Source organism: Benincasa hispida, chromosome 6, assembly GCF_009727055.1.
Source record: "Benincasa hispida cultivar B227 chromosome 6, ASM972705v1, whole genome shotgun sequence".
Classification (NCBI taxonomy): domain Eukaryota; kingdom Viridiplantae; phylum Streptophyta; class Magnoliopsida; order Cucurbitales; family Cucurbitaceae; genus Benincasa; species Benincasa hispida.
This window is the reverse complement of record NC_052354.1, coordinates 54,018,444-54,042,669: the sequence shown is the minus strand read 5'-3', so window position 1 is coordinate 54,042,669 and position 24,226 is coordinate 54,018,444. Positions and strand designations below refer to the sequence as shown.

General features: G+C 31.6%; 3 protein-coding genes across 4 annotated transcripts; 2 read left to right on the top strand and 1 right to left on the bottom strand.

Annotated features, from left to right (window-relative positions):
* Positions 1-513: 513 nt before the first annotated feature.
* On the top strand, positions 514-7,265 carry LOC120079599 (GDP-fucose transporter 1). 2 transcript variants are annotated; one of them, XM_039033827.1, is made up of 2 exons: positions 514-2,024; positions 7,131-7,265. In XM_039033827.1, exons 1-2 carry the CDS (start codon positions 1,025-1,027, stop codon positions 7,166-7,168), a joined length of 1,038 nt encoding a protein of 345 aa, XP_038889755.1. In that variant the 5' UTR covers positions 514-1,024; the 3' UTR covers positions 7,169-7,265. The 2 variants fall into 2 exon arrangements, with proteins under 2 accessions (XP_038889755.1, XP_038889754.1); XM_039033826.1 differs by lacking the exon at positions 7,131-7,265 and adding an exon at positions 2,709-3,315.
* Positions 7,266-8,116: 851 nt separating this feature from the next.
* LOC120079600 (serine/threonine-protein kinase prpf4B) lies at positions 8,117-12,304 on the top strand. The gene is made up of 9 exons (XM_039033828.1): positions 8,117-8,350; positions 8,820-8,918; positions 9,026-9,489; positions 10,506-10,572; positions 10,676-10,729; positions 11,043-11,111; positions 11,228-11,293; positions 11,372-11,440; positions 11,829-12,304. The coding sequence occupies exons 1-9, from the start codon at positions 8,240-8,242 to the stop codon at positions 11,868-11,870; spliced, it is 1,041 nt and encodes a 346-aa protein (XP_038889756.1). The 5' UTR covers positions 8,117-8,239; the 3' UTR covers positions 11,871-12,304.
* A 3,719-nt stretch (positions 12,305-16,023) lies between these two features.
* On the bottom strand, positions 16,024-20,669 carry LOC120080284 (myb family transcription factor EFM). The gene is made up of 4 exons (XM_039034911.1): positions 20,124-20,669; positions 18,875-19,579; positions 18,320-18,396; positions 16,024-16,791 (listed from the first exon to the last, which is right to left on the bottom strand). Exons 1-4 carry the CDS (start codon positions 20,368-20,370, stop codon positions 16,288-16,290), a joined length of 1,533 nt encoding a protein of 510 aa, XP_038890839.1. The 5' UTR covers positions 20,371-20,669; the 3' UTR covers positions 16,024-16,287.
* Between the last annotated feature and the right edge of the window lie 3,557 nt (positions 20,670-24,226).

The following is a 24,226-nucleotide window of genomic DNA, read 5'->3' as shown; positions in this document are numbered from 1 at the left end:
GTTCTTATACTTTCAAATTTGCAACAATTTAGTCCTTAATATAAAAAAAAAAAAATCAAAATTTGATAATTTTATTTTATGATATAGATTTTATTTAATAAAAATGTTAAATATTTAATTAATTCATCGTTTTATTTCTGTAAGAAAGCTCATTAAATTTTCACATTAAATTTCTACAATGGGTATTAAATTATTACAAATTTAAAATTATAAGGACCAAATTGTTACATACTAAAATTCAAGGGTTTAAATTGTTATAAATTAAAAGTATATGGATTAAATTATTAGAGACTAGAATCCATAAAATAAATTATTATTTTAAGGAGAGTTTAAGGAGTAAATATTTTATTCGCTTAACTAGGTCGAAAATGAGAGATTCTATAGATAATAATAAATGATAAATAAATACACACGCAAGAAGTTGAAGTAGACTTCTAAACGACGTCGTTACCTTGAGATCTTCCGACTAGGTAATGGGCTTTAAATGGGCCTTCTTCTGTCACCTTCATCCATCCCATCTCTTCTAAATCAGAACCCCATTGATTTTTCCTCTGCTACCAATTCAATCTCATTTTCCTTATTTCCTCTGTTTCTGTACTTCATTCATTAAAGTCTATGACAATCGGCTCCACACCCATTTTCCTTCTCTCTCTGCATTCTTCAGTGGGTCTTTGGATTTTTATGATTCCGTGTTAGATTATTGGGGCATCTGTACGATTACAATTTGCCCTTCATTGTTACTCCAGATCCGAGCTTCCCAATTTTGTCGGTAATGAGAAACTCCTCTTACTTTCTCTTCATTTACCATTTACTTTGAATTTGAATCCATCCCATTTGGTTATTCTTGGAGAATTCCCCTTATTTTATGTGGGTTTTTCTGTATTCAAGGATCTGGATAAGTAGCTTTGATATTCGCATTACATTCTTGATTTCCTCTTCTGGGTACCTTCTCTTTTGATCTTGATCCGTATGCCACCTTGAATCTGTGGCTGTTACTGATTTTCGTTGACTATAGACTACAGCAATGTCTTCCATTAGAGTGGATACGAAGCAATACTTCACAACTAGTGGTCTTGTGATTGGTTATGCTCTTTGTTCGAGCTTGCTTGCTGTAATAAACAAGTTTGCCATTACCAAATTTAACTACCCTGGTCTTTTGACGGCTCTGCAGTATTTAACCTCTGCTGTAGGAGTTTGGATTTTGGGGAAACTTGGGTTTTTGCATCATGACCCCTTTACATATGCAACTGCTAAGAAGTTTTTACCCGCTGCGTTTGTGTTCTATCTAGCAATCTTTACCAACACAAATCTTCTTCGTCATGCTAATGTGGATACTTTCATAGTGTTCAGATCCTGCACCCCTCTATTAGTTGCCATTGCAGATACCATGTTTAGAAACCAACCGTGTCCATCCAAGCTCACGTTTGGGTCACTGCTGATCATTTTAGGTGGAGCAGTTGGGTATGTAGCTACGGATTCTGCATTTACTTTGACTGCTTATTCATGGGCATTTGCTTATTTGGTGACAATTACTACTGAGATGGTTTACATCAAACATATGGTTACAAATCTTGGGCTGAACACATGGGGTTTTGTTCTGTACAATAATCTAATTTCCTTGATCTTGGCTCCTGTATTCTGGTTCATTACTGGAGAGTATGTTGAGGTTTTCTCTACCTTAGGTTCAAGTGGAGGAGATTGGTTTCAATATGATGCATTTTATGCTGTATCCTTATCGTGTGTATTTGGTTTCCTCATAAGCTTCTTTGGTTTTGCGGCAAGAAAGGCAATTTCTGCTACTGCCTTCACAGTTACTGGTGTGGTTAATAAGTTCTTAACAGTTGCTATCAATGTGGTGATATGGGATAAGCATGCGAATCCATTTGGTTTGGTCTGCCTCCTTTTCACAATTTCAGGGGGTGTTCTATATCAGCAGTCAGTTACTGGAGCTGGCAATGCCCCATCGTTGGCAGATAAGCCCACAGGAAATGATAATGATCCTGAGGGAAATCATGGCAAGCCTGGTAAACTTTCCTCCGTATGAGGTTTTTTCTTGGAACTTAGATTTTTTGGCTACTCATGAAAAAAAAGTAGGATATTTGAAACCTATATGAACTAAGGTACTGGATATTTTGGAATCTTATTATTGATGAAGTATTATCATGGGCTGTCATTCATACATGCTAGTTTCAAGGATTATATATATATACCACTTCTCTACGAATTCTAATTTGTAATGAAAGAGTTTTATGCATTTAGCTCAGGGATTCGTATGATATAAACTTCTTAGCAGTAAATTATGATCAGCCTTTTCGGCATCCCTTTTTGATAAGGACTTTCAACATCTCTAGTTTGTTATTATTATTATTTTTTTAATCCTCGAAACTGAGAATCTCTAAGGCATGGACTAGATGTTATCTTATGCACACTTTCCTGGTTGATAGTAATCTGTGAAGAATTTGTTGTATAATTTCCCCCCCAACACAAGCATCGGATCTCGCGAGTTGTGAGATTTCACGATTGTTGTTTGTTTGGTAGTATTTTGTTTTTCTCATCAAATTATCACTGGAATAGTTCAATTGGGGGGAGGGTTGCTAACAGGTAATGGCATCTTTGAGCTGTTGGATGCAGGGTTTCTTAGACCTCTAGTTTAGTTTCAAATACCGAACAGTAAACTTATCTATCTATTATCTTACTGCTTGATTAAGGATTTGATATGAATAAAGAGAACTTAATCAAGCTTCAAGTTTCCAACCTCCATCCACAACTACACAAGAATGATCAACAGCAGGAGCAGGAAGATGAAGCATTGCTTTACCAGTGGCGCCAAATGGAGGATGGAGCAAGAAACAACCCAGGAGAGCTTCAGGAACCTAAAAATGAAGAAAAGAACTAGAAATGACCGATCTCTTCAAAAGAGGAGGAAACCTCCATCAAATGAAAATCTTGTTTCATTTCTAAGGAAGCTAAGAGATCCGCGCCTAATCAACTCTCCTTGCCACTCAATCATATCCACTGGAGAATCCGTTGAAGACACAATCATCGTGTTTCAGCTATTTTACTTATTTACTCTTATTTCCACCAAAATTAGGCTTTTAGCTGATGTTATTTTGGTCCTGATGTGAGCCATAGTCTCATTTAAGTAATTCTAGTCCATAAAGGAGTCGTATGACCGATCACTTTGAGAAATCTTACATCGATTAGAAAACTTAGCTAATTTAGATGCAGTCTCTTGGAAGGCTATATAAAGCTTTGCCGTTAAGTTGTTTCTTCAAATTTGCTATGGTTAATGAGTTAATAGCCTTTTTCCTTTTCTTTCAAGTTGAGCCAAGTTGATTCGAGGTCTTTCCAATTCTAGTATTGAGTTACTATCCAAGACTATTCAGGTAGGATTGATCATCCTATTTTTGGTTTGTTGGAATTTTGAGCTAAGAGCAAAGACTTTGATCTTAAGCAATCTGTTCCTAACTTGAACCTTAGGGTTTATATCTCAGACTGAGCGTTCTGGTGTTTGTAGTTTAAGAGTTTCTGTACTCTAGTTCCAATCTATGAGGGAGTTCATATCAATATTACTTATCTCTCTATTTCCTCCTCTCTTGGTGGGAAGGAGGGTCGTCCATATTCTCCTCAACAGAACCCACTGATCCTCTCATTACTTTCCAAATAAAACTATCTAATTAAGAATAAGAAAGAATGTTATCTTATGGACTGATAATGAGTCAAACTGGACATCAATCTTGAACTTCTGTTGATATTTATGAACGATCACCAGAAATCTCCACAAGAACAACTTCCATCCATAAAATGGTGAAATCTATTGCGGTCTCATACAATTACTTCTCTTTCATAAACGTTTGAAATGATCTTAGTAGTAGTGTGTGCAAACACGAAGAGTTTTCACAATCCGGATTGGTGTCTTAGGTTTTGTGCTAATAAGTCCGAATGCAATGGCTAGTTTCTCACTGTGAAGGCAAAGAGCAGTCTCTTTTTCTTCTTCATCCATCTCAAACAGGACTTCTGATTTCGCGGGAAGTTCCTTCAACTTGCTAATCATGTCATCTGGCATCGTATATATTTCTCTTGACTGAGGATGAGAGAAATCACCCTTCACAAATTCATGGACTATTCCGTTTTCAATCAAGCTGCAACCAGGGGACTTATTTAACTTTCCTTCTGCCATGAGTTATCTGATCCTTTTAGATTCTTCCCACTTTTCCATTGAGCTATATATGTTTGATAATAGAACATATGTTCCAGCATCGTTAGGATCAAGTTCCAGAAGCTGTTGGGTTGCTTTCTCGGCAACCCCAAGGTTGCGATGAACTCTGCAGGCCCCAAGAAGCCCTCCCAGAACAGTGTGATCTGCTGTCATTGGCATATTCTGAATCAGCTCCTCTGCGTCGGTTATGAGACCTACTCTGCCCAATAAATCGACCATACAACCACAGTGTTCAATGCTAGGTTGAATTCCATAGACATTAGACATAGCATTGAAGTGCATAATTCCTTCACTCACCAATCCTGCATGACTACAAGCGACCAAGACACCCACAAACGTAACTGCATCGGGTTTTATCCCACTCCTCTGCATCTCATTGAAATACTTCAAAGCCTTCTCTCCTTGTCCAGACATTGCAAAGCCGAGGATCATTGCCATCCAAGTCATAACATCTTTCTCAGGAAGTTCTTGGAAAACCTTTTTCGCACTCTCTATGCTCCCACATTTAGCACACATGTTGACGAGTGTCGTGCCTAATGCTACATCCATCTCAATTTTCTCTCTATCAATATAGGCATGCAGCCAGCATCTGATCTCAAGCGCACCCAAATGGCTGCAAGCAATCAACAAACTAACAATTGTCACCTTATCGCCTTTGACCTCCTTATTAAGCTGCATTTCACGAAATAGCAGGAATGCCTTTTAGTAGTTGCCATCCTGCACATGTCCATTAATTATGATGTTCCAAATTCTTTTGAGGCATCTTGTCAAACAATTCTCTAGCAACAGTAACCGAGCCACACTTACAGTAAGCATCCGATAATGTTGTCATCAACACACTGATACCCATGTCCATTGTCATTGTTGTACTCGTGCACCCGTCGCATGGTTTCCAAATCACTTGCCATGGCACATGCAGTCAAAACTTTAATCAAAGCAACCTCATTGGCTTTCACGTTCTCAACCTCCATTATCTCAAAAAGTTCAATGGCCTTCTCTGGTCGATCCCACTGTGCATAAGCACCAACCATGGTCGCCCAAGAAACCACATTTCTGTTTAGCATTTCGTCGAACACTTTCTGAGCTGAAACGAAACACCCACAAATCGAGTACATATACATCAAAGTCTTCTGAACGTAAGCATCTGAAGTGAACCCGAGCTTCGTCGAGTGACAATGCAACTGTTTCCCTACGGATAAGTTTTGAATGGCCTTGAACAGAGATGGGAAAGTGAACCTGTCAGGGAGAAGACCGTTGACGAGCATTTGTCGATAGAAAAGAACGGTGTCATGTGAAAAATTCTTGAAGGAAAAACCACGAATAATGGAATTGGAAGTGAAGGGCGTGGGGTTGGAGATTTGGGCGAAAACTTTGCAGGTGTAATGGAGGCTTCCAGTCGCAGTGCGATCAAGAGAAGAGAAGGCCACAATTTTGCTGGCGGGTAAATGTGTCGAAGAAGAGGCCAGTTCTCAAGAGTTGGGCATGAATATGCTTGAGTTCCGGTATGGATGAGCAACTGTCGAGCAATTCCAGACATGGGTGCGGCGGAGATAAGGTGGTTGTGATAGTTTTCGCGGTGGCTGTCGCTGTGGGGGTTTTTTGTGGATGAGGTTGGGCGGATGTGTGGAGCGACGGAGGAACCGCCATGGCTGCTTTTCTTCTCGGTCGTTAATTTCCGTTTGAACTTCCACTTCTCCTTCTTAACTTTCTTAGTTTTGTTAATAGGTCTCTAAATTTTTTTTTTTTTAAAAAAAAATTAATAGGTTGATTGGATCAGCGTCTTTGATATATTTAAAATACGCCAGGATAATTGTTTTAAATGAAAAAATTATTAAAAATATTTATAAATATAGCAAAATGTAACTATCTATCAATTACAAATTTATTGCGGTTGTCTATGACATTTTCTCATATTTATAAATAAGTTGGTTTATTTTTTATTTGAAAATAACCTAATAATTAATTGATTAATTGAATATAAATTTAAATTTATGTTGAACTCAAAACTTTTAATTTATGAATTGTAGATCTGTGAATTTTTGAAAAATATCGAATAGATCAAGAAGTTATTAAATATAAAATTGAAAATTTAAGAATTAATTAGATATACAATTATTTGTTTAAAGAATTATTAGACTTTTTTTTTAAAAAAAAGTTAAAGAATTTATTGGATGCAAAATTAGAAGTTAAGAGGCTTATCTGACAATTTTGAAAATTTAGAGATCAAATAGATAACTTCAAAATTCATAGAATAAAAATTTAATTTAACTAGAATGTATATGAGGTAAGTCATACCAAATATTTCTGATTTTTGGGTTACATTTCAATTATTCCTTTAGGCTTTAGAATGTTATATTTTTACTCTTGATTTTGAAAATTGTTCTAAAAAGTACATTCAAATATAAAATTATTTTTGTTAAAATAAAGTATAAAAATTGATGTGGTAGTTGATGCATGGAAATTAAAAGACATGCATAATGTTGTTTATAAAGAATATTAAGATTGATGTTACCATCTAAGCTTTTCTTTCATAATTATTTGATTTCTTTAGGAAAAAAAAAAAAGTTATGTTTGTTTTCCTATCATCCTTTACAAATAGTTTTCATTTTTCTTAAAGATATGTTTGAACTAATACTCAACACCTCTAAGGATAAATATTGTGCTAAACCAAATAGTTAATAAACAAAATTTCAATTTTTTGCGATTTAAAAATATTCAATTGGGTCACATTTGAAGTGTCATGAAATTATTCTTCCAGGTATCCCATTGAAATTAATATATAGTTTTATAGACTCAATTTGCAATGTAGCTTAAATTCTATTTTAGTGGATAAAACTTTGGTATTTATTTCATTTTTCATCTTTAAATTTTAAAGTGTTATTGCATTGATACTTTTGATTCTATCTTGCAGTTGGCATTAGAAGATACAAAGCAAAAGGGATGTCTTAGCTCATCTACTTTCAAATAATCAATATTTTAGTTCTCATTCTTATTCTTATTATTGTTAGAAAACTACTTTAGTCACAAATAATTGTTACATGCCAAATTTTTGCTTCATAAATTATAAAAAATCATGATAATAAATTATATAAATGATATCAAAAACAAAAATCATGGAGAAGTATGAACTAATACAACTTGACCATAAATATAAACAATAAGAACTAATCATGTGCAACATAATCTTTAAAGATAATATTGGACAATAAATTTAATTCCTAAACTTTAATAAATGTGTAAGCCGACATTTTTAAATTGTGAGTGAATAAGAGTGAACATTGAAACTAAAGGTCAATGATGAAGAAAAAATGGAAAAGATAAAATAACAAGTAAAATAATTCAATAATAATTTATAGTACAAGCGTGTATGAAACCAATTTTACATTTTGATCGAGAGGGTTTGATTCTATTGTAACTCTTTCATATGAACTAGGTTTGTCGTTGGAAGAATTCAAATGGATATCGGATCTTCAAATTTTAAAATATATTTAATAGTTTCGTAAAATTTTAACAATGTATATAAAAAAATATTTGCACTAAAAAATTATCAAATAATCATATGGACTAGATATTTAGTCTGCATTTAATAAATGTTTGATTTATTAGAGTTTAATTTTTTTTTTAAAAAAACATAAGTTTAGTATCCATTAAATGCATCTTTAAAAGTTTATCAATTGAAAATTTTGATCAAGAGGTTCGAGATTCAACTTGCTCAACTAATTTTGTGATTTATCAAAATTTAAATTTAGTAGTCAATTATATTCTTTTAAAATTTTATAGACCGACTAAACACGAATCACAAAGTTAATGACTAAACTTCTAATTTAATATTAGAGGGGTAGTGGCGTATACTTTTCCCTCTCTTCTTTACGATATGTCGTTATGTTTGGCTTTTCACTTCCGACATGTCGATTAACGGTTCCTACAAATCAGCAAAAGCGATGGTGAGTTGGGAAAGGGTGTCCAGTAGTGTTCTTGATTTTCTTCATTTTCCTCTGAGATTGGATTTTCGCGGTGGCCATGACGGTGGACGACGATAGCTCGATATACGTCGGCGGTCTTCCTTACGACGCAACAGAGGATAGTTTGCGCAGAATCTTCGATTTGTACGGCGCCGTCGTCGCTGTTAAGGTCAATTCCTCCACCAACCGGATTCGCTCCTTCCTCCTTCTTATGTGACAAATTTTCTTCCAAGATTGTTGATAATAGCGTTACTTCATGTATACTTAAGAATTATGCAGCTCTTTAGGTGTTTCTAATGGAATATTTGATTGTCTAGATTTATGTTTATTATTAGTTTTCTTTCCTTTGAAGTTCAGAGATTAATTCACACGCAAAGTTTATGACGTTTTTTTGGGAGTATAGACGTGCTTTGAGTTTCTGGAAATGGTGGAAAAAACTGGGTTTGTGGTGAAGATTTTTTTTTTTTTTGCTATTGTGGAGAATTGAGTCGTTAGTTTACTTTTGTTTTACTAAAATGCTTTCATGACATGTGTGTGCTATGTGTTTTTAAAAGGCTTCAATTAGGCTTGTTGAATGGCTTGGTTACACGTGGTTTCCGTAATGTAATTCTAGTTGAACACTTTGATTTGGTCATCAGATTATCAATGATCGTAGTACTAGGGGAAAGTGCTATGGCTTTGTTACCTTTACAAATCCTCGATCTGCTATTGATGCCATCAAAGACATGGATGGAAGGGTATGTTAATTTATGGCTGGTATACAAATCTTTAAGTCTTGGATGGTTATATATTTTTCATTATGTTTTTGAGTCTTCAGTTCTGACATTGTAAGGCTTTGAATTAGAGTATTGAAGGGCGGGTCGTCAGAGTTAATGGAGTGAAGAGTAGAAGTGGTGGAAGGTTTGGTAGAGAAGGTAATCGGTTCGATGTAGAGAGGGACGTGAGTTGGGAGAGGGATAGAGATCGAGGGAGGGATTATGATCATGATAGGTATCGTCATAGAGGTAGAAATAATGACTGGTCTAGAGATCGTGATCGGTCTCGAGAACATGATCTTGACAAGGAAAGAGGATATGAGCATTCACAAGATCATGATCCACCAAAGGATAAATTATTGGATAGGGATCCAGAATTGGAAAAATCTTCAAAGGATAATGAGAAGGTACATGACTTGAAGTTGAACCACGATCAAGATTCGGAAAAAAACCATGGTGCAGATTGGATTGGAGGTGGAGGCATTGATAATGCTGATGATTATGAGAAAAGCCTTGACAATGATAGAAATCAACTCTCAAGGAGAGATAACGGGTGAGTCTGTCTTCAAACTTGTTGAAATCAATGTTGAGTTGTTTTAATATAAATTTTCTGTTTGTCTTTGGCTAGTCATATAACTAATTCGAACATCTGTGGCATAATGTTAAAATATTAATGTTAGAAATGTTTGATTATTTCTAGATGTTTGATTGTTTTGATCTGGGCAGTTAGTGATTCCAGAAATTTTTTAGAGATCTTGAAAGCACCCTTTTTTCTTTCCCTTTCTCTCTCTCCCTTTTTTTTTTTTTTTTTTAAAAAAAAAATTTCATTGGATTTATATTAAGGGGATTGAACAGATGGGAAGGACGTCCCTACTAGTGAACTGCACAACTGGAGGGCAGTTCAGGCATGTTCAAAACAATAGATCTGTTGTTACAACATTCAAAGAGATGAATTAAATAATAAATTTTCCGTAGGGATCACTTAAAAAATGCCCCCACATAATTCTTAGCTCATTTTAGTGCTTGTATGGTCTTGTGAAATTCTAACACCATCTTTAATTCTTCTTTTCCCCAAATGTACACGCCATTTCCCCATCACTTTCATATTTTTATGGTTTAGTCCTCTATTGTAAAAGAAGTGGTTCCCTTTAACAACTACAACTTATATTTTTCTTTACCAATTGGAGGAATCTTTTGTAAATCTATTGAATGAGTTATCTGTGGTATCATTTCATTCAAACAATGAAATTGTTTCCTATCTAGAAAATAAAAATAATAATAATAAATAACAAGTAAAGGAAAAGGAAAAATGCATATGTTCTTCCTTCCGATGTATTATACGATCATTTAGTAGCATTCAGATCTTGCAATATCTTCCCTCCTGTTTCATAGAAAGGATGAAGTCACTTTTTGGCTATGATTATACGATTGCTATTGTCTTCTCCTTTCAGTCTTACAGTTGATCCAGATCTTGCTATTTCTTCCCTCCTGTTTCATAAAAAGGATGGAGAAAGTGGAATAACATTTTGGCCATGATTATATGATTGCTTTCATGCCTTCTGTTTTCAGTCTTACAAGTGAAGGTCGAACTGCTCGGGATCTTTCATCTGATTCTAGTGATGATTATATCCATGAAGTATGCTTACTAATTTTCACCTTTTTAGATTTTCTCCATTAAAAGGTTACAACTGACTAATAAGCATCTAATGCAACTTTGGCTACTATTGTTTGCGTTGTAGTTAAAGGAACAACTGGAGATATCTACAGAAAGATTGGAAGAACTTAGAAAAGAGGTCTGTTTCTATATATAGTTGACCAAGGAGTGGCTTGATGATTCTTTTTTCATTGCAGAAAAGAGAGATGGTCATTTGGAAATGGTTGGCAAAATTTTTTAGAAAAATTTCAATGTGGATTAGCATAATTTAATTCTCTCGATCTGAAATTTGCTTCAAAATCTATGTACATATAGGTCCCATATTGCAGTTCATACTTGCATTTGAATCTAATTAGGGTTTTATGCAATGTTCTGCAACTTGTTTTGCATCATTCTTTTTTAGATATCATGATTGCACTTGAATTTAAAGCCTCAGAGGTTTTCCTTTTCAGGTTTCTCAAATAGAGGAGAGGTCTGGAGAGAAAGAAAAACTTGTGATTGAGTTGCAAAAGAAAGCCAAGGTATAAAATAATTTTATAACTTGCAACCATGATACTTTTGTCGTGTTCTCATTGTTACCCTGTCCCTCAAGCTTTATAACTAATATCGAGGTCATGTCCAACTGACTTGGATCCAGAAACTGGAAGATGCATTGATCAGTGCAAAGAAGCGCTCTTCATTCCGTCAGATGCAACTGACCAAGGTTGGGAATGGTATTTTACGTTGTTTAGAAATTAGACTGGCAATGCTAATTTTGGTTTTGTTATGTAAATAACTGCAGCTCCATAAAAGCTTTCTTCTGGTGAAAGATTATTCTGAGAGACTTAAAACCAGTGAACAAGAACTTCAGGTTTGTGTTTCAACATTAAAACTCCTTCATTCTCTTCTTTCTCAAAATAACAATAATACTAATAAGAAACAGTTAACATCTAATGCTATATAAAAAATGTGCTCATGGATGAAATTGTTGAACAGGGTCTTGTTAGAACAATTGTACGACGTGTCAATATTTTGTAGGGAATCTTACATATGACATACAAATGTTATTACCATACTGTGACAAGAATATTTTTATTTCTATATCAGTTATCAGAGAATTATCATATATCATATGTATGTGTAAAGATTACCTAAATCTCCCATCTCTGTAGTTTACTCTTCTCCAAAGATACTTCTAATTCATCCTTTTGACATTTCACATTAATGAATAAAATTAATTACCTTTTCTTACTTTACAGGCTCTGGTTGAATCAACTGCCATAGAGAGTGATGTTGGATGAAGTATGAAGTTTCAGCCTATTGCAATTCCATGTCATAAGTCGAAGAGGCTGCATTGTGCTATTTCATTGGCATGAAACTATTCACCGTGGTCAGGGTATTCGTGGACTTCTGTTCATACTGATGATAAATTGTGATGTAGAATTCGTTTGTAACCTAACTTTTCCCAAGATTAAGCTAGCTGTCCATTTATTTCATGGTACTTTCACAATCAAGTATGCACATGTTTACTCACTATTAGCATCTTCAGAGGTTCATTTCACTTTTGTCAAGTTAGGTAGGTAAAGATATATTGAAACATTAATTCTAACATCCAAGTAGTTTTTCCAGCTTGCCTGAAATTCCTTCCGATGAATGGAATTTCAAAGTTTAGGTTGTAATTCTTTTCTCAAACTGAATTCCATATTGGTATATTATTAAATTTCTTCCCCTCTTATCTTTTACTTACAATTTAGCTCATCTTAATAAAGTTAATTTCGAAAGTGAATTCTGGAGGAAAAAGGATGCTGAGTTCGGGTTCAATGAAAGAAACTGAAGAGGAAGAGAACATGGGAAGAAAAAGTGTCCAGAAATGCATCAAAAGGTACGCTTGAAAAGATATTTTAGAATTATATAGTGAAACAATTTTGTTAAGATTTTTTGATAGAATCTCTGCCTTGTCTCTTTTTGATCTTTTTCAAACCTGACAGATGAGATAAATAAATGAAGTAAAGTAGTAGAGAATGTTGAGATGGGAATTAGGAATGGTCCAAATAGGCCTTTCCTCGTCGATGGAAAATTTAAAGAGAAAAAAAGTGAGTGAGAAAATAAGGTGGTAGCGTGGGTTACATTACATGGTAAAGTTTGTGAAAGCAAAGAAGAAATTAAGGTGGAAAGTTTTTAGGCACAGAGAACTTTCGGTGCCTTGAAAATCTTCTGATTTGCTTAAACAAATGAGGCAAAGCTTCAGCCAGCCTACCTATCCCATTTTTCTTTTTCTTTTTCCTTTTTCGAAGATTTTTTATTTTTTATTTTTAATCTTTGATTCTTCAAATAGTCATTGAACCATTATTTCTCGTTGGAGTAGCTTCTTCTAAATTGTTCCAACTAGGTCTAGAAGCTAAAGGAAGTTTTGTTTTCTTTTTTTGTTCTTGTTCTTTTTTGTTTTTTGTTTTTTGTTTTTTTTAATATTCATAGAAATTGAATACTATGTTATTGTTTTCTTATAATTTTAAGAGGGTTAAATTACAAATTAGTAGTTGAACTTTCAATTTTTTTTAATTCATAAAATTACTGGACAAAGTTTAAAAATTATTGTTCTATTATACATAAAATTTAAAATGTATACATAATAAATGGATCAATTAATTTTTTTAAAAAATGACATTTAAAATTTTCGAAATAAAAATAAAAAATTAAAAGTTCAATGACCGGATTTACTTGACACATATCTTGAACTAAAATTATAATTTAACCTTTTAAAATATTAACAAAATTGTTGATAGATTTATTGAAAAAATTTTCAAAAAAATTTGTTTCAGTATCAACAATACTGTGCATTTTGGACATAAGCATGTTTGATCTTACTTTCTATCATTCATAATACTAATAGAAATGACTATTTTAAAATCCTCTATTTGCTACCGTTCTTACTATTTTACATTCATTGTTTTTTTATTCTTTGCTACAATGTTTACTATTTATTTCTTAAATTAAAATAATGTATACATCAAATACATACTATTATAACCTAAACTAAAATAATTTATACTTCAAACACAAACTATTATAACTTAATTATAATAATCTAGGATTATAATAACCAACTTCTTACCTTAAACGTTCCATAAATTTTCAATATTTCCATGTTAAAAATATATTCTTTTTAACCTCCGTTTACCGTTCCTTTGAATTCCACTCTTCTTTATTTTTATTTTTAATTCAAATAATCACTATATTTATTTAGTAATAAAGACCACTCTATGGAATTAACTATATTTATATTTTCCATTTGCATATAAAGGAAACTCTATTTAAATTGTATAACATACAACTCAATTTATTTTCAATCGGAGTCTAAAATGAAAATTTTGTTTTATTTTACTTTTCCTATAGTGATAATCCAATATTAAAAAAAAAAAATTGATAAATTGATATAATTTTCCTCAAATTTTCTCTATTTTAATGTACAAGTATGATCCAATAAAATGAATACTATCAACGATGTATAAAATTGTCTTCATTTATAATAATTATCTGTCATTCACAATAAGTTCAAGCATTTCAAAACTAAATATAAATTAATATTTAATGTTATTTCTTTTTTATAAAAATGTTGAAACAATATAAATTAACTTGTCTAGAAAAACAAAACATTTAAAATTAATTTTAAAAAATCATAATAATAAATTATTAAAGACATTAAAGACATTAAAATGTTATATAAATTTAGTTATGTTAAATTAATATATAAATTATCTAAAAATAGAAGGGCATTGCTAAAAGAATACACCATTTCAAGACATCCCCATTAAAAATTCTGCAAAACAAATGTGACCATCTAAATATTCTCAAACGTCTTTACAAATTGTCCTAAATAAACAAATAGTGTTATCTACATATGTCTAAAAGTTATATTTTGGCTCAAAGATTATAGGCATATAGTTTAATATCTACCTATGATTATTATTTGGTGACTACATGAATGAGGTATCAAATACTTACCAAGTGATTAATTCTTTTGTATAAGTAAACCCTCGAGAAAGATAAAGTTATCTAATCAACATTATGTATTAGTTGAAAGCACTCAATGTTTCACATTCCTAATTTTAATGTTCTCATGACATGTATTAGACATATGAATTCAACTAAACATGTTATTAGACTCATTTTGTCCAAAGATTCATCTTTTTAATGATTCCTTCATCATAGTTTCAATTCCTAGAGAAACAGGAGTGGCATGAATTTAAAGAAATTAACCCTCTTAACAAAGAAGGTGAAAGAATATTTGAAGACCATTTGGAAAAAAAAAAAAAAAAAAAAAGACATTGCAATTTAAAATTGATATTGTTCAAACAATGCATTCATGAGAAGTTAAGTTGAAGTACGATACACACGAGTAATTTCTTTAATTCAATAGATATGTAGGTGAAAAATTGAACTTTCTTCCTTAAAAAATAAATTAGGCACTTTCTTTGAGAAAAAAACAACAAACCAAAATAAATTACATTAATACATCATTAGACGATACAGGGTGAACCACTTAGGAAATGGAGTTTGAAGTATAAAAAAACTCTTGCATCTCTAAAGTTGTATATGCTATTGAGTGTGTCAGTGCATTTTGGGTTTGTCGAACATGACTAAAGGAGACAATTCTCATTTCATTGCTCTAGGTCTTGACCTCATGTATAAAGAAAGATGTTTCAGAAATGTCAATTGTCTCATTGTTTAGTAGTTTAACAATCTCAAAACAATCAAATTCAACCAAAACATTCAATAGACTAAGCGATATAATACTTTTCAGTCATTCGAGAATCTTCAATTCATAGTATCAAGGAATGAATTTCAAGCTAGCAAGACATATATGATCTAGATGATCTCTAAGCACCACCCATCCCAAACAGCCCGGGTGATAGAAATTAGGTACCTTATTTGTTAAGCTGTGATTTGATGCATCAAATTCAATTATGTTCATTAATAGCTATTTTGTTTGAAATTGATTTGTTTTCTTCTAGGTCCAATCCAAATGACATCGCTTTTCACTTTAGAAGGTCTATTCGTCTCCATTCTTCTTTTTGTTCTTATAAAATTCATTAGTCATTATCTTTAAGTACAAGGGCAAATATGTCCTACTTCATCAAAGATGGAAACATATGAAGAAAAGAAAGGACAAAACACTAGATAGCATCAAAATCTAATCCCCACTCTCTTGTAAATTGGAATAAAACTTATTATACCATACAAAAGGAAAAAGAAAACAAACATCCCCTTTTTTCTTTTTTCTTTTTCTTTCTATTAATGATTTCCTTTTTTAGGTTAAATTAATGAAAATACCTAAAATATTGTTTAGGGAAAAAAGCCCATGGAAAATAAATGAATTATTAACCATTTCAATGTAAAATAAGGATTTAATACATATGTTAATAAAAATAAAAGAAAAAAAAATCCACACGAAGATTTAGGATCAAAAAAGAAAACAAACAAACACTTGGGCACTTTTATTTTTATATTATATGCCCTCCTTTTACACTTTCTTCACCATCATCAAATATTTTTTTGGTTCAAAAGTTAATAAGAATTAATTAGAAATTAAAATGACATAAAATTAAAAAAAAGGAAAAAAAAAAAAAACTCTCTCTCTATTATATATATAATAACCTAGCTCTTAAAATTAATTAGTCTAAACCCCTAATCACATTATAATTAATTACTTAATTAGCCTCAGAACTTGAGTGTAATTTCACTCCCATTGCTCTCGTCTCCGGTCTCTTGCCTCAGCGCCGCCAAGTTTCCCTTTCTCTCTCCGCCGCCGCCATTATTCTCTCCGCCGCTCTCCACCTTCCAGCTGCCACTCTCCGACTTCCCGCCATCCTCGATACTCTCCGACCGGTCGCCATTTCCTCGGCCGTCTGATTCCGGCGAGCTGTGGGCCTGAGCAGTGGCGACGGCCTTATACATGTGTAGCTGCTGGTGTAGCGCGTGTTGATGGTGGAGCTGGTGGTGCGGCAGCGGCGGCGGTGGATAGAAATCTTGGTGCACCGGTGGTGCACAGTAGGTTGTTGGGTGTGGTCCATAGAGGGCCTGTGCTCCGCCATGCGCGGCAGCAGCGGCCGCCGTGGCGTACTCCGGTGGAACCCAGATGCCTCCTAAGACTACCAGCTGCGGCGCCGGAGCTCCGGCCGCTTGTGGACTTGGACTGGGTCGTCTTGTGTGCAGCCTATATTTCTAATGTACATAAAAAAAGAAAAGAAAAGAATAATCAATTATACATACAAAATCCATTGTTTTTATTATTTAGGTTAAGTTTTTGTCGAGATTTAAACTTCTTAACTGTTGGTCGAATTTATCTAATATAATGAATTCTTTCTTTTTAAATTATTACAAATCGTGTCTATTCAATTTTATATTTGAATAAAAATTAATAATATAATATAGCTTTGAATTTTTAAAATGAAAACTATTTAATCTTTAAAAGATTACTAAGGGGACGTTTGTCACACTGAGTTGAGTTGGTAATTATTATAAAAGAAGAGCAATTAAGAGAATTGATGTGAATAACGAGGTGAAAAATATGAGTTAATGCAAATAACAAAGTAAAAAACATATTTAATAACTGGTGAATCAAACAGTAGGTGTGTTTTTTTATCCATCCAACCTACCTTAGGGGGCCAAACATCCCCTAAGAGATTTTTGAATATGATGATCTATCTTGATTTTAAGATTTCGAGTAAGTTAGTTAACACAGTTCATTATTTATTAGTGTAAAACTAAAAGAAATTATTTTTTCTTCTCTTATTTGAGTCAATTAGTGAGAGATTTAAGTAAAAGAGAAATTACTAATAGGTCCCATTTACTAACCATTTTATTTTTTTTGCTTTTGTTTTTAAAAATTGAACTTATATACACTATTTTCACCTCAATTTCTTCCTTTGTAATCTACTTTTCATCAATGGTTTAAAAAACCAAGCCAAATTTTGAGAACTAAAAAATGTAACTTTAATAAAGTTATTTTTATTTTTGGAATTTGGCTAAAAGTTTAACCATTGTACTTTAGAAATATGCATCATTGTAAGAAATATAGATGATATAAGCTTAATTTTTTTAAAAAAAATAAAAAACAAAATTATTACAAAACGGAACCTAAATGATAATTATTTTATTTTTAAAAATTAAGTTTATAAACCACCCTTTCAACTTATGAATGTCTTTGTTTTATTATATATCTTTTTTCTATTAATGTTCTCAAAATCAAATTTTAGTTTTTAAAGACTATATATAGTTTCTAGAAATTTAGTTTTATTTTCTAAATTTGACTAACATTCAAATATTTTATTTAGGGAAAATGAAAACAACCGTAAAAAAAAAAAAAAAAAATTGTGATCACAAACCAACACAAAAATTTCATAGAAAACAAAATGATTATTAAATGAAACCATGCAAGTACTATATATATAACGAAATTGTCAGAAGTTTATAGATTTATTTAAACTACAAATTTCGTTCCAATAATTATAGAAAATTAAAATTTAATCATTTTAAACATGTGATTTGACCAAACTTAATAAATAGTCCACATATAGTTTGATAGAGGAGGAATATTTGTAACTTTTAAACTATAGAGAATAAATTTCTAATTTTTTTTTCAAACCATAAAATCACATTTATAATTTAAACAAGCTAATCATTTATTTATTTATTTATTTTGATTTATGTCTCAAACATATGAAAACATTAGACAAAAGAGAGAGAGAACCTGGAGATGGCTTTTAACCTCATCATTGGTCAAACCGTCAACCTTCATCAGTTCCCTGATTTGCTTTGGGGTGGCAACTATATTTTTTTCCAAACATGAACAAAATATATATATATATATTACCAATTAAATCGGTGAAAATTAGTAATCAACTATATGTTCAAAATTAAAATAATAGGGAAAAAAATATAAAACAAAACCAAACAAAAACAACCTTTTAATTTTCTTCCACAATCAATCAAAATTCACCTTATTAATTTCTCCAAAAAAGACAAAAACTTGCACTTACATTTTCTTAATACAACAATTACAGAAATAAAATACTGAATTTCCGACTTTAAAGAAGAGAATGTCACCTTAACAAACAAGACATAAATGAATCCATCTAGCTTTAATTTCTTTCTTTTGGTCAAAATTAAATAAAAACTCTCAAATCTAAAAAGAAGAGATCTCACATGAAAAATTCAAACAACAAAAAATTAAAGCTCAAATAAGAATCTCCCTAAAAACAACCCAAATTAAAGTACAATTTTAATTTATTTTATTTTTACTCACCTTGTGAACCACCAAGCATCTGAAGAGCATTGACGAACCGCCGGTGCAAATCCGGCGACCAGCACCGTCTAGCTTTCCGGTGAGTCTGATTTGTTGAGTTGGTAGTATTATTATTATTAGCCACCACCGTAGAATTATTATTACTATTATTATTGCTACTACTTGTAATAATTTGTCCCTCACCGCCCAAATTCACTTTTCCGGTAACCAAGTTACCATTTTCCTGCTGGTGGTGATTGGAATTTCCACACTTATTTCCATCATTATCACCAAAGTTGGCGGCGGTGGCGATGGTGGAGGTAGCGGCGAGGGCTAAATCGGGAAGATGAGAAGAAGAAGTAGAATTTTGCAAAATTCTATCTTTTGAAAATGGAAGAAAAGCTCCACCATTGTTATGGTGGTGGTGGTTGTTGTTTCTTTGAAGCTTTGGGATTAATCCAATTTGATGATGACGATCAATTGGAAGATGTGGTTTTGTTTCATCATTTGTTAAATTATTTGTTGTTGTTGTTTGGCTCCAAAGTTGAGCTGATGTCATCCAATTTGCCTTATCAGAAATGTTTGATAAGCTTTCTGAGCCTTCTGAGGTTGTTTGTTTGAGTGGAATGAACTCTTCAAGAATTGGTTTTTGACCATTTTCTTGATCATCAATATTATTGCTATTTACTCTGCACCCTTGTAGTTGTTGTCTTGATGTCTCCAAAGCTATAAAACCAAAGAGGAAAAAATAATCAATCAAAACTTTCTATACCCAATTGAATTTAGGATTTGAAGAAGCCAATTAAATGAGCAACATAATTCAATTGGTATCAAGTATGTACTATCCATCTCGAGATTAAAAGAAAACATGAGAGAGAAAGAAAAAATTAATCGCATGTTATTGTCGTACGTCTACACGATGTAAATGTTTGCAACTTAAATGGATCATGGCTCCACTATTTTGAGATGGAAGTTGAAAATTTTGAAGAAAAATAATAGAGAGAACACATATTTTACACATATAAGTAAAGGAAGAGGATGAATTATGCCCTTAACTCGTCTTAAATAATATATACAAAAAGATTATATTAAAACGATTTTGAATTTCGTCCAAACTCTACTTTGATCGAGAGATATGAAAAGCTAGAAAATGACAAAAGAACACAAGAGAACGAGAGAACGAAGATATCATTTGACCTAGAAAAAAAACCCTAATCAACAAAATTTGGTTGTGTTAATGATTCATTAGATGCAAAATTTGAAATCTTACCATTGGTTAAAAGTTGCATGCAAAGAGGAAGTTCACGTTTGAAAGCATCAATTTTGAGTCTTTCAGCTTCAAGACGAGAGAGCAAATCTTCAAGTTGGTTTTGTGAAGAATGATGATGATCTTGATGATGTTGATCTTGAGTATTGTTAGTAGTAGCTGCCACTTGATGATCTGAAACAAAAGATTTCAACAACATAGAATAGCTATGAGGCTTACAATCAAGGCTCAATTCAGGAGGAGATGGCATCTTTTTCTCTTCCTTATAACTTAAAATTTCATGTGAAATCACAAACAAGAGAAAAACCAAAGGGCTAGGGTTCAAAGAAGTGAAAGAAAAATATTGTTTTATGAACACATAACAAAGGATCAAGAGGGGAATAAAGGGTGAAAGAGAGAGGAAAAAAAGCAAAGCAAAGGGGATAAAGAAGAAGAGTAACTTCTTGCAAAGAAAAAAGGCAAAAATAACTAAAGAAGAAAGCTAAAAAGAGGAGAAGAAAAAAAAAATTTAATGCTTTTAATTTGATAGAAGGAATCAAGAGAGTCTGACATTAGAGGGATCATGTGCTTAGGGTTTGGTTTTGGAACCTTTGAGATATCTATGCCTCTCTCTTTTTCTCTTTGTTTGTGAGAGAGAAGAGAATTCAAAATCACTAATATAAAGTATGATTCTTCTTTCTTGGGTACGATCATAATGCATCGGATCCCATCAAAATTATGTAGTTGAATGTATTTAGGCGAAAGTAGTACTAAGTTAGATAACCACTTGGAAGTTCTCATGTTGTATTTTTATTTTTTAAAAAACATGACTCATCTTTTTGGGTACGATCATATCAGCACTAAAACACTAGAATTTTATCATAACTTTGCAGTTAAGCGTATTTGGATGAAACTAGTACTAAATTTGGGAGACCACTCGGAAAGTCCTCGTGTTACACCCTCTAAAAAGAAAAAGTAGGATTCTTCTTCTTTTTTACAATTTGTGTCTCTCTTTTTTTTTCCCTCCTTTTCTTTTTTGCCATTCTTTAACTCTCTTTAAGAACCCTGAGCTTAGTTTCAATTCTTCTGTCCTACCTTTTTGATTTTTAACCAAAGGTATTATCTCTTGAATATGATAAAATTATGTATATTTATTCAATATTCTCTCTCTCTCTCTCTTCTACTTTTTTTTTTTTTCACTCAAAGTTTCAAGTTGGCATTTTTCTAATACATATCTACAAACTCATCTTCATTTTTTTTAATCCAAAGTTTTATAATTTGAGTGAATGGAAGTGAGAGAGAAAAGAGAGAAAGCTACAACCCCAAATTAGACTTTATACCAAAATATATATTAGGCTTCACTATATATCTCTATATGATCCCAACCCATGCATGCAACTTTCCTTTTGGGTTTCAAAAGCTGCATCCATTCTTCTAAAACTTTGTGTATTATATTAAATTACACAAAGGTTTAGAATATTGTTTGATGTCTCTATATTTGTATGCTATTTAGTTTATCATTTACTTCAAACTTAAGTTAGTGTGTGAGTTTTTGCCTTTTAGATTATGACCCTATTTGATATTTGTGTTTACAAACATAAAACGTAATTGTGAGAGAATCTTATAATCACTTTCCAACTTAATCTAACGTACAAAAGTTGATATATTCTCTTGAGATGTTTACATATATCTCAAATTCATCCTTATATATATATTCTATATCTATTGTTTTCTCGTGAAATTTTGATTGATATATTCTTTTTTTATTATTATTATCATGGGTTTTGTTTAACCATTATTTAATAACTTAAATTTTAAAAAATTATATTCATTTTAAATCATATAAATTTTTAAATAATAAACTTAAATAGTTTATAAATAAAATATCGATATGAAAATAATTGAGATGATAAACCTAGCTTGAGTTTTTATATTCAAATCACACCAATTTAATACTAATTTACCACCTTCCATAACTTGTTTTTTCTAATTTAAATTTGAAAAATACTGTATACTATTTTACTTCATTTCAAAATTGAATTTTTCGACAGCAATTATTTCAAAAAAGTTAATATAGAAGATATTATATTTACTTGTAGATCAATTAAGTCCATCAATTTTAACTTATGTGATACTTTAGTTGTTCTCTAAAGAGAGAGAGAATATCTCATATCTTTACCTAAAAATTTCACCCAAAATATATATATATATATATAATATATATATATATATATATATATATATATATATAATAAAATATATAGTGTCTAAGAAAGGAATATCTTAATTCCAATTCTACGACTCTAAATTAAGGGAAACACAACTCAACTCACAGAACTTTTAAAGAGAAAAAAAAAATGAAATAAAATAAATAAATAGAGACTGTTGAGAAATAGCATAATAAGTGATGGGGAATCTTCTCCAAGTTTGCTACTATTACTATACTTTCTTTTTAGGAAAGTGGGAGTATGAAGGTAACAAGATTCTCACTAACCTCAAATGTATACCTTCTTTTTTATATAATACTTTTGTTGGATGAAAAATTACAAATTCACTCAAGAAAATTAAATGCTTACATATGCAAATTTGAAAACCACCGGTAAGAAATTGTTAAGAAAATAAACACAATTTTCAAAAATAAAAAATAAAAAATAAAAAACAAAAAACAAAATAGTTATCAAAAGAGCCTAAAAGTTTAGGTCCCATTTGATTACCATTTTGTTTTTTAAAATTAAGTCTATGGACGTTGCTTCCACCTCCAAATTTCTTTCTTTGTTATCTATTTTTCACCAATGGTTTAAAAAATAAAGCTAAATTTTGAGAACTAAAAAAAGTATCTTTCAAAAAATTGTTTTTGTTTTTAGAATTTGGCTAAGAATTCAAACATTGTACTTAAGAAAGATGTAAATCATTGTAAGAAATGTGGATGAAATAGGCTTGATTTTAAAAAAACAAAAAACAAAAAAATCAAATGATTACCAAATGAGGCCTTAGAGTTTCATTAGAGATAAAATTCGAATCTATATCTAATAGATCAATTCATTTTTAAGAATTTCAAATTTGTAAGAGAGATATTAGATACAAAATTGAAAGTTAGGTTTAGAAAGCTATTAAACATTTTTTAAAGTTGAAGAGTCAAACAAATGCAAAACTCAAAGCCCAACGACTAAACTTGTAATAATAGCCAATATTTATATTATGATTCACTTATTTATTAAACAAAATCCGTATAAAAAAATTGAGTAAAAACTTCTCCTTTTGTTGATAAAAGAGGCAATTATGCTTCAAGAACCTTCATTGATGAGTTCCAATTTGATTTTGGGTTCTTTTTTTTTTTTTTATATATTTCCAAAATCTTGTATCCTAAAAGATTGAAATGAAGAAGTAGAAAAAGCAAATGGGAGATGCATTTTGAATAGGACTATTTTTAATTACTTCTTTTTCTTTTCCTTTTTTAAAATCTCTTTCTAAAGTTCTTAGTTCAAAGGAAGATTTGATTTGGGAAGAGCACAACCTATCCTTTTTTTATGTTGTTTTGGCCAAAGCCCTATGGGATGACATATTTTTAGATTCTCCTTTGCCTTACAAATTCTACATATACCCCATTCCATAAGTTTTTTCTTTTTTAATCATTTTTCCTTTCACACATCTAACCATTATAAATTAACAACATTAGGTTTGCGCGATTTAATTATATCAGTCATATCAAACATGAAGTCATTTTCTCTATCTCATATAATCATTTTTTTAAGAAAAATATCAAAGTCGCTTAATTGATAAGAACAAAGTACAAATGAGAGGCTAAAAGATATAGTAGACGCATTATAATTACAAAAGAAACTTAGATTTGATACACCAATTTACAAATGTTGTTTTCTCTCTATCATATAGTAATCTATTCTCTAATTCTACAAAAAAAATAAAAATAAAAACCTTTTGAATCCCAGCCAAAATTCAAGAAGCAATAATTAAATTGATCTTCAAATAGTATGCAATGACCATGCATCTGTCACGAGTTTTTCTTACACTCACGCCAAGTATAACGCAAATGCAAGTTTCTCGGGTAATCTGAGGTCGAACATGAGGACTTGTCACTCAATAATGCTTGTGAAGCAATGTGTTTTGAG